Source organism: Amblyomma americanum, chromosome 1 (assembly GCF_052857255.1).
Source record: "Amblyomma americanum isolate KBUSLIRL-KWMA chromosome 1, ASM5285725v1, whole genome shotgun sequence".
In the NCBI taxonomy this organism is placed as follows: Eukaryota; Metazoa; Arthropoda; class Arachnida; order Ixodida; family Ixodidae; genus Amblyomma; species Amblyomma americanum.
The window spans coordinates 548,593,015-548,604,385 of NC_135497.1; the positions used below are offsets into that span (position 1 = coordinate 548,593,015).

At 48.0% G+C, this 11,371-nt stretch overlaps 1 protein-coding gene across 1 annotated transcript; it reads left to right on the forward strand.

Moving 5' to 3' along the window:
- The first annotated feature begins 610 nt into the window (after positions 1-610).
- On the forward strand, positions 611-11,055 carry LOC144129575 (uncharacterized). The gene is made up of 4 exons (XM_077663713.1): positions 611-767; positions 850-1,272; positions 9,073-9,288; positions 10,655-11,055. Coding segments are annotated over exons 1-4 (1,041 nt in total). The 5' UTR covers positions 611-766.
- Positions 11,056-11,371: the final 316 nt, after the last annotated feature.

The following is an 11,371-nucleotide window of genomic DNA, read 5'->3' on the forward strand; positions in this document are numbered from 1 at the left end:
ACATAATGTGTGCGCGTCGTCATAAGACGGCAAGCAGGTGAGGCTTGACGCGACCTTGTTCAGAGAAGCAGCACCAGTTAACGCTCGTGCTTCTCAGTCCGTGCCGCGCTCAACTCTTCGATTGCCTGAACTGTGCGCCGCGTAGGGCGAGTGAGCTGCCATTGCTATGCAGGCGAGCTTGGAAGAAGACGAAAATAACATAAACCGGGCAATGCATTCTTGAAACAGAATCTCACCGACTGCCTTGCTAAGTGTTCCAACCTTTTCTTTTCTATGAATTATTACATTTTGACTAAATCATTATTATTTAATCCCTCTCTTTATTATTATTCTAAAAATTTTAAAATCAAAACACACATCCCTTTTCTGTTCATGACAAAAATTCACCGGTGTTGCGCTACCACGTGCTTTTCCTTTTTTGTTAACTGCGTTCAGGTGAATAGCCACCCCATTCTTGGCCGATCCCCCAGTGTGGGTATGTGCCATCTTTTGATAGGCTAACAACAACAACAACAACTTCTATCCAGCGCCAGTGCATCTGTAAATCTTTTTTTCACCAGCGCCTTCTTTCAGCATCTACATTTATTAGGTTGCTTCATTTTAGCCGCAGCCGCGCGACACGATTGCGACGGAACGTGCTGTGGCCTTCGAAGGAAGAAGATGCCATCTTGCGCAGCCGGAGGGGAAGCTTCGTCATAGCTGCAGGTAGCATCGCAGACCGTCCGCACAGCGAAGGCTTCACTCGCCCTGCTGTTTCAAGGGAGGCAGTGAGTAAGGCAGGCGGCAGCCGTACTGAGCGATCGCGTCTCTGTGTGCACTGACGCCACCGTCGATGGCTCGCCAACGCAGTGCTGCCTCGTGAACCGGGGCCTCTCCGTGGGGGAGAGGAGGTGCAGCCTGGGGAGGACTCCGCTGCATGTGCCGCTTGGCGCGACCGGGGAGACCAGCCGTGCTCCTGCTGCTGCTGCTCGGGCGCATGCCTCTGGCGGCAGCAGCAGAACCCGCAGACAAGCGGCGGCCCGCCCGTTGTGCACGACAACATGGTGGGGCCCTTCGAGCGTGGCACCGGCGTCCCCGACGACCTTCACGGGCTAAACTTCAAGCCTGCCAGCTACGGCAGCGTGCCGACACAGGACCCCAAGGCGCCGCGCGGCGGCGACGGCCCAACGTGTGACGCCGTCACGGTGGTGGAGCACTGCCCCTGCGGCGACCACCGAGGAGTCGACGACATGCATAAGCACAGCGACGACGCCACGGGCACAGCGGCGGCAGGTGAGCCGGGTGTCCACGGGGCGTGCATCCCAGCTTCACTCACCGGTGAGGTTGGCGCAGTTTTGAGCATGCCTAGTCCGCCTACGACCACCTGCGAATGCGGCGGAGGAGGAGGCAGGGCAGACACGCCCGTGGCACATCTAAGCAAGCCTTTACAGGAAAACCAGACGAAAGTGTAGAGATGCTGTGTAGGCGGCGGTGGCCTGCCGAGCGGATAAAGACGACGCGTATAGGACAGGAAAGAAGTTTATTTACATAGAACACTATGTACATATACTAAGGAAGACAACAGTCACCGAAGCCAAGGGGCATAGGGGAAAGTTATCATTTTTTCATCAATTTGTGATGATCAGTGGGAGTTGAGTAGTCTATTATTCATTCGCTGAAAGATAATTGATGAGCAGAAGCAAAAGCAACTATGCATATGCCGCCGGTGGGATCCAAGCCCACGACCTCCGAATTTCGCGCCCGGTGCTCTACCAGCCGAGCAACGGCGGCGGCTGTTCCATCGTCTATTTCCGGGGGTATGTTCATGCGCCTGTAACCTAACATTGAGAGTGCTCACCAGGGCCACCCTCGTCCATAGCGGCGGACGTAGTGCGTTCTGTATTACCGCAAGTGTCACGTGGGAGATGATCAAACGGTGAGGGCGGAAGCTGTGCGAGAAACTTCTTACGCTATCAAGACTTCCAGAACCGAGACCCTCGGCAAGCTACTGAGCGGACAATGGAAGGGGAATGAGGCGCTCATAACGATCGACATACCTGCGAAGGACGCCAGCAGTCAACAAAACGAATGAGCGCGTATATGTATATAGGGTGTTTCACCTACGAATTTCCAGAGTTTTTAAAAATTGGCTTTTGTGTTAGAAGATAGCTTTTTTCAGCATAGCATTGTCAGCGGTGTAGTGCATCGAAATGCAGAGAAGGCGTCCTAACTAGCAGGCTGCTTAATTAGTATTCAATTGTTACCTTTTTACCTACTAGTTTTAGGCTCCTGTTAGGCCACCATAATATGCATTTTTTTAGAATTTCGAAAACGGAGTTAGCCTTAATGTTGTCTCTCAACAAATTTTCGCTTTTTCAACGAGTTACGTGCACTGGAGAGGTTGTTTTGCCTTTAAGCTTCGCGAAAGCGGATGCGTTTAGGCGCGATATAGCCAAAATGTTTGGGCCACAGCGCCGAGGGTAACCGCGTTTTCGAATTTTCTAAAAATTGATATGGATATTACTTATGGTGAGCTACACGCCTCTCAATAATTAAGGAGCCTAACGGTAATAGTTAAACTGTTAACTATTCAATATTCCTTAACCAGCCTGCTAATTAGCACTCCTTAAATGTATTATGATGTACTACATCGATGACAATGCTATGCCAAAACTCAAAAACAAAAAAAACTCTAACTCTTCAAGCGAATTCTTAAAAATTGTGTAATATCTTAGGTGACACACCCTTTGTATAACATAGACATGGTGACGTAAAACATATTTGTGAGGCTAAGTTATACAAGTAGGTGCACTGAAAAAGAAACTTAAACCAAAACTTAGCGAGCAACAGTAGGGGTGCAGTTTTTTTTATCACTGAAGAAAGTGATATGAAAACATTTTTACAACCTTCACGGGAGGTCGGAACTTAAAAGTTAAGTTGTTCATCACTGAATGCTAATGTGATGACGTCTCTCTAATTTGAACACCCGTACCTTGACACATCTTTGTATTGTTAGCCTACTTTACATGAAGCTGGCAGGAGCGTATCGATTCAGTCGTCGGTCTGAGAGAGGTCATGCCAATTCGACTACTGCGCGTTTTGTCGATAAAATACTTTTCGAGTCAAGCCAGTCACGCCGCGTTCTAGTAGGCACGGCGGCACTTGTGAGCATGCCCCTGCTCCTGCTGTTTACCAGCCAGATAATCTTTTCACCCGTGTAATCTGCACAGTGATCAGCGAGCCAAGACATCCGCGGCCGACCCGACTAGAACCTTCCCTTGCACTCCCCGATTCGACTCGTCGGCGTTTACATGAACAGAGTAATCGATTTTCTTCCCGACAGAGAACCTCAACTTTGCCCTCTCGGTTTTAAAATGAACTCGACGAGTCGACAGAATCGGTACGACTCGGCCTGTTGGGCTGAGTCGTGCCGAAGTAGGTTGACTGAGTGCGACCCGACCTTTGTGGGGTCGGTGGAAGGGAAGAGGAGAAAGTGGTCTTGTACTGGTGCTCGCGATCCTGGACGCCTCCTTTCAGAGCTCGCGTTGCAGTGCTCTGCGCTGACCATCGCCGCTGTTACCCGGATGGCGTTTACGTAAACGCGCGGTCGGCGAGTAGGGCTGACGTCTGACTCGACTCGCTCCTGTCGTGTTCACGTGAACATCGCTTTTCGCCGCGAACGTCAACTGACATCGGCACCCTTACGAGGGCAATCCTTTCTGTAGTGCCTGCGGGCCTTGAAAGTATGCATAAATAAATAAATAAATAAATAAATAAATAAATAAATAAATAAATAAATAAATAAATAAATAAAAAGTAAATAAATAAATAAACCCTCATGAGGGTCTTCTCAGCCCCACCTCATGAGGGATTAAGTCGGTGAGGTGAGGGAGGAAAAGGTGCACGGATTGGGGTGACAGTGCGTAACAAAATTGGCGCTTATCCTGGTTTAAGTTTACCGTGCGGGGCAAAGCAGATTCTAGAGCAGGCATGGACGCAGGGACGAAGACGGGATAAAAACAACTAAACAAGTATAGTTTAACGGCAAGAGTAGCAGGGGTACAAACGCCTTCCTTTTTATTATTATTTTATTTAGAAATACTGCAGACAGCTAGTGCTGCCCAAGCAGGAGGGCATTACAATGCTTCGATAACAACTATTCAACTTTTTCCTCGTCAGAACATTAAACAATAGAGGGAGGGAGACAGTTCCACTTTTCAATCGTATGGGGAAGAAAGATTTTTGAAATACTGTTGTGCGTGCAAAATATGGCATTATTATTGCAGAATGATTCAGTCTAACGGACCTGAGCGCTGGGAAAAAAAAAACATAATTGTCACTTGATAGGCGAATTTTGTTATAGTACAATAAATAAATAAACTTCAGTCCGGCAATCTGTCGCTGTATGGAGTGCTTCTAGTTTAATCTTGTTTAACATGTTGGTGACTGAGGAGGACATTTTATAATAGGATAAGATAAATCTGGCAGCGTGACGATCAGAGCGCTCTACCTTAATATCTTTAGTGAAATAAGGGTCCTACACAACGAATCCATACTCGAGAACTGGGCGAACAAGTGTACAATATGCTTCATTCTTTACATTTGACGGGGCACTCTTTAGTTTTCTGCGCAAGGAACAGAGTTTAGCAAATGCTTTGGAAGAAATGTTATTAATGTACTCGGCCCAACTAAGATTATTTTTAATTGTTAAGCCTAAGTACTTCACAGGCGAGACTGAATGAATATGCTGATAGCCAATGTCATACGAATGGGACGTTTTTTTTTTATTGTGATTGACATAGAGACTGTTTTCTGAAAATTAATTTGCATCCCACGCCGTTCGCACCAGTCCCCTAGGTTGCAGATGTTCTCACTGAGTAGGTTCTGGCTGTGATTATCATTAACAACTCTGTAGATTAGACAGTCGTTTGCAAATAGTTTAACAACAACAGATTCATCAATCGTGAATGTCGTAGCTTCACCTGATTTGATTCGGGTGTTCGAAATTACTATTGCCTCTTTGATTTTGTTAGCAGCCATTTTGTAAGGTAAATTGATCACTATTCTTCACGGTTGTACAAATATGTCTCTATTATTTTTGTTCGGATTCTTGAGGAGTTGACTATACTGTTAGACTGCTTCTTCTACCTTGCTTTGTAGATGTCCCTAATAATTTCCCATCTATTTTGGAATCATCTTCTGTGTGCGTTCACCCTTTTCCACTCTCTTTATATTTGCGGGCTCCACCAAAAATTGGTTCTTTCTGTTTTGTTAGCTGTTACCTTCGAATGTCTTTGGATAAGATTGTTATTATTATATAAGGCGTTGACTATATGTTCAAGTTGATTAACTGCGGCACTGTTGGCTTCAGCTGTATCCTTTAAACACGCACAGTTTTCTCGCTCTTTAAGAACTTTAAGCTCTCCCTTGTGTGTAAGCTTCCTTACTTTTGCCTCTGGTTAATCGAAAAGCTTAATACTTAAATACCTGTGGTCGCCATTTGTAAATTCATCTAGAACCTCCCATTAGACCAAATAAGACGTCAGCTGTGGAGAAAATATTGTCAAGTCAATCCCGCGTCGTCCATGCTGGACTCGAACGTAGGAAAAGTGTTGGGATGATTTAATAATTCCAAGTTCCGGCACTGATAAAATTTTCTATTTCAATTCCCTTGCCGTCGGTCTTATTTCTACCACAAGCTGAATTCTTGGCGTTGAAATCTCCTCCAGCAAATATGAAGCCATCGCTGTTATAAAATATTCTCTATATTTCTGTTAGTAGAGGTTCTAGGCTTTGTGTGGGAAGACAGTAGCAAATAATGCATACGATGCTTCTTCCTTCCCAACTAAGTCTTACTGCAGTGATATTATGGATTGCTTATAAGGAGAATTACTATTGCTGTACTTGGTTGACCCGGAACCGCTATTATTTTATCTTTAATTCATCATCATCATCACCACCATCAGCCTGACTACGCCTACTGCAGGGTAGTAAATGCCTCTCCCATTTCTCTCCAATTAGCCCTGTTCCTGAAGAAGAGACCGGTCTTGCTTTAGCTGCTTTCAGGGCGTACTTCAGGGCGTACTTCATGCCTGCAAAAGGGTTGAGCACATACTCCACCTTCACTGGCTGCAGTCTCAAAAAAGCCCGAACATAGAACAAATCCGCCCACAAAAATATATTAGAACATTCGCTGTTTTGCCTTTTGTCGTAGCACGCAATGTACGATACCATGATATAACCTCACACACATGAAATGCGAAATGCAAAAGCTTATCAGTGCTCGCGAGAAGAGGATTTCATAAGGACTTTAATACTGTTCTGTCTTCGTCATGCTAGAGTGCTGCGGGTGCGCCGAACACTTCCATTCCTTCTTTCCGCTCCCACTTCCGTTTACACATCAGGGGATAAAAGCCATCACACGCGCCAAATACACGTCTTCTATGTTCGAGCTGTCAGTGCCTAGTAACTGTCCTGGCCGCAGGCCGTGGCTATGCAACACTGGCGACGAGGATGGGATATTCCACAGTCGGTGAAAGTAGACCCGGAATCGGCATCCGCGAAGGCAGCCTCACAGACGACAAGCATGACTCATCATATGCTACCTGCATTCAACGAAGATACAGATAAGTGGAAGCCGTATCTCATTAAAGCAGATGCCTACATTGAAGCTAACGAAATCACCGATTCGGCCAAGAAGAGAGCACTGCTCGTGGCAGCATTGAGCACACAAACCGTGGAAGTATTAGCCGTCAAGGTCGCACTGCGAGCCCCAAAAGCTTTGAGCTTCGAGCAAGAGCTCGAGGTGCTGAGCGAGTACTATGACCCGAAGCGACATGAAATAGCTGAGAGTTTCAAGTTTTTTAATCGCTCCCAGATGGAAGGGGAATATGTCACGTAGTTCTTGGTGGAAATACGGCACATAGCCGATGACTGCAATTTTGGCAACGCCCTGGAGCGGATGCTCAGGGATCGTATTGTGTGCGGTGTTCGGTCGAGGGCCCTACAGAAGCTATTACTTGGAAAGGCCGACATCACGATAGCGGAGGCTGAAGCGCTCGCAATTTCGGTTGAAACTGCTGAAAATGACGCTTTGAAAATGTCATCAGAGCCAAAGGCTCTATTCAAATTGCATGCTGCTCGAAAAACGCCCTCCGGGGAATACAGAAAGGCTGAAGAGCATCTGTAATGCGGAAGGTATGGCAGCTCGAAACACGACGATGTCAGTTGCGGATGAGCAAGAGCGTTGTTGTCGCTGTAGGCGGCGGGGACACCTTGCTAGGAAATGTTAAAGCCACCCTAACCGCTGAAGGTTAGCTGCCAGAGCGATGCAAACAGTTGCACTGGGAATAACGGAAACCACGCCAATGGACGATGGCAGTGACGAAGTCCACGTTAGGAAATTGGTTTCGGAGCGTAAAAATCTTCTCGAGCCACCAATACGCCACTCATTTATATGGAGCGGCGTTCAATTAGCAATGGAAGTCGACACCTGGTCGCCAGTATGTCATTTCTAAGGAACAGTACAGGAAGCATCAAAACCATTGGCCTGCCTAGAAGCCGTCACGTGTGAAGTTGTGCTACGCAGTGCGGTTTGCGGTGCTAGGTGATCTGACATTCCGTGTCGACTTCAGAGACGTGCTCGTGGACTGTCCCCTCATGGTGTTCGACTGCGAAGGGCCAAGCCTATGCGGAAGGGACCTGCTGACGCTGCAGGACAACGCTGGCGCTCCGGTGCTACATTTGACTCCGGCCTGCGGAGCCACAGAAACCAGCGAAACGGACACCTGCAAGATTAAATCCATTTTCTCAGACTACCAGGACGTCTTCACCACGGAGCTCGGCCTAATGAAGGGTCCTCCAGCGAGCCTGCGCCTCAAAGATTAAGCAATACCAAAGTTTTGTAAGGCGAGACCCTTCCTTATGCCCTACGCGACAAGGTAGCTTTGGTGCTAGACCGACTCGTTTCCCTTGGCGTCTTATCGCCAGTCAGCCATTAGGATTAGGCAACGTTATAGCGCCGGTGCTAAAGAAAGATGGATCGGTACGGATTTGTGGCAATGTTAAAGCTACATTGAACCCTGTTTGCGCAATCGAAATATATCCTATTCGTGTAATCGAGGATATGTTCGCAGTTTTAAGTGGCAGTGAATGATTCAGCACCCTCGACTTGCGAGACGCTTGCAGTCAGGTACCTCGAAGTCGCACGCAAACTCTGCGTCATCAATACCCAAAACGGCTTTTTTTGCTATAATTGACTTCCGTTCGGAATATCGACTGCGCCGTCGATTTCGCACAGAAAAATCGACACGATTATCAGTGGTCTACCCGGCGTGCAAGCCTACATTGATGATGTAATCGTATCCGAGAAGAAAGGCGATAACGGAGAGCGATTGAAAGTCGTCTTAGAGCGTTTTCGGGATCATGGAGTGAAGTTGCGGTATGACAAATGCAAATTTCGACAACAAGCTGTTATATACCTCGGACATCACATTGAAGGCGAGTGCCTCTATTCAATCGAAAGCAACGTGAAAGCTATTATGCACACACCTTTTCCACGGAGCGTGACCGAACGGCGGTCATTTATCGGAATGTTGACGTTCGACGCGAAATTTTTTCCAAACATGTCAACGTACCTAGCACCGCTGTATCAATTAACTATTGGGGAAAAACGCTCGGTGGCAATGGAAAGCACCGCAAAAAGTTGCCATCAAGGAATCCACGTCATCGTCATGATTCCCATGTAATTCATTGTTAACCGCTGTTATTGCGCCCTCTCCTCATGTAATGTCCCGTCAGGGACCCTTGAGGTTCAAATAAATAAAATAAAATAAAAGTTTGATGCAGCGAAAGAACGTCTGAAAAATGCTCGAGTGCTTGTACATTTCGACTGTACAAATGAACTCAAGCTAGAGTGTGATGCGTCGTCGCTAGGGGTCGGAGCAGTTCCATTTCATTCTAGCAACAACGTACATAGACCTATTGGTTTTCGCTCAAGAACACTGACCGAAGCAGAGCGGAACTACTCCCAGTTAGAATGTGATGTGTTGGCGCTGATTTTCGGTGTAACAAAATTCCGGGACTATCTTCTAGGTCGTGAATTTACGTTGGTCACGGATGATCAACCTCTCGTCAGCCCTCTGAGACCTGACCGCCAGACACCGACTATGACGGCTGCGCGAATTCAACGCTGGGCACTGTACCTCGGAGGCTACAATTACAAGCTTCAGTATGTTCCTGGGAAACAACTACTCAACTCGGATGCTCTCAGCAGACTGACACAGCAGACCACCAGAGACAGAGGTGAAGGTGAGCCCCCGGAGTACGTCCTCCCACTCAAAAGCTTAGATGAAGGTGTGGTCTCAACGCGTGAACTGAAGAATCTAACGAATGTCGACTCGAAATTGCTTAAGAGAGAGAGAGATCACTTTATTTGCACCCGTCAAAGAGTATGGGTGATCGGGTGAGACGCAGCTCCCCCTTTCACCTTCACCGTATGCCTCCCCCCTAGACGTCGGCCGGAATCAGTTGACTTCCGGCGGCGGCCTGGGCTTGACCGATGACATGTTTCTGGACTTGTCCTTCCTGGCTATGGAAGAAGGAACCCCATGACTCTTTGTTTCCATGTAGACCATGTAGCGCTGGTCAAGACCACAGCATGTGATTTAGGGTCGCTATGCTTTCAGTTTTTGCATTTGGAAGAGTGCACCTCAGGATGCCATTTGTGTAGGACATACAGGTTTGGAAAGGTACCCGTCTGCAGTTTTCGCCAGATTACTTCTTCCTTCTTTGTGAGAGATGTACGGGGGGGGGGGCAGGGTTCTCCTCCCCATTCTGTAGTGTTCTAGAATTTCACTGTATCGTAAGGTTCAACATTGCGTGTCGCGCGGTTGGTCACCAAGCAGGGCAAACATAAAGCCCGATTTAGCACTTTATTATGAGCGTAGACTAGAACTGTCCTTGGCCCATGACCTCGTATACTGGGGCAATCGCGTCGTCATACACAGTGACGCCAGATAGCGCTACCTGCAACTTCTTCACGAAACCCACAAAGGATCATCGGCTATGAAAGCCGTGGCACGCTCCCTATTTTGGTGGCCAGGTCTTGACCGCGACTTAGAGTAGCGCGCGGCCAATTGTGGAAATTGAATAGCAAATTTACTTATGCCACCGGCTGCACCTCCCCTAGAATGTCCGAAGACTGAAGAACGGTGGTATCGGATCCAAATCGACTTCGCAGGACCCGTAACTGGGAAGATGATCCTGGTTGTAGTGGACGCGCACTCCAAATGGATCAAAGCGATTCCTGTGAAGCATGCAAACGTAGAAAGCACAATAAAGGCTCTGAGGAGCATGTTTGCCCGCTTTGGTGTGCCACGTACAACGGCACACACTTCAAGAGTAAGGCATTTTCCACATTTACAGCAAAAAACATTACGAACCTGTGCACAGCACCTTTTCACACACAGTCAAACTGCAGCTGCTGAAAGGGCGGAGCGAACGATAAAGGATGGTATTCAGAAAATAAAGGGTGGCGATCTCGACGAGAAATTGGTACGGCTGCTGTTCAATTATAGACGAACACCTGTGAAGACTGGGAAATCACCTTCAGAGATGCTCCTCGGGTATCAAATAAGATCGCGTCTAGACACCTGCTTCCCTGTGAATGTTGCAGGTCCAACTGAGGGGAGCCACGACTGGACACGGCCGCCAGACAGCAGCTTGTACGTCCGCAATTACGGACAGGGAGAGAAGTGGATCCCTGGTCATGTCAAATCGGCGACAGGAGCACGGATGGTAACCGTAGAGCCTCCCACTGCAATCGTCAAGCGGCAAGTCGATCAGGTGCGCCGCCGCTCGGATTCATCACCAAGGTTTCCGGTCACCGACACGACTGCTCGTGGCCCAGGGCCCAGCCAGACGAAAGGACCCTGCACGGCGGCCAATGTAACCACTCCCTTGGAAGCGGCCGCCCCAGATTATTCTCCTGATACAGCCGAAATTGCGGGCAATAACATTCAACCTCGCACCTCTCTTCTCCCACCTACCTTGAGTCCGGCCGAAGCTTCGCAGTAAGTCCTGCGCCGGTCAACGAGGCAGCGGAAGCCAGTGCAACGGTTCCATTTTGGAGGAGAGGGTAGAGTTGTCTTCGTCATGCTAGAGTGCTGTGCGTGCGCCGAACACTTCAATTCCTTCTTTCCGCTGCCACTTCCCTTCACACTTCAGGTGATAAAAGCCATCGCACGCCCCAAATAAACGTCTTCTATGTCCGAGCTGTCTGTGACTTTCCAGGCCGTGGCTAAGCAACAAATACATTGTATGGTTAGTCTGATTTGGCATGTTTGCATTTTCCTGCAACACCTGCCTTGCAACCGCACGTTGCTAGGACCAG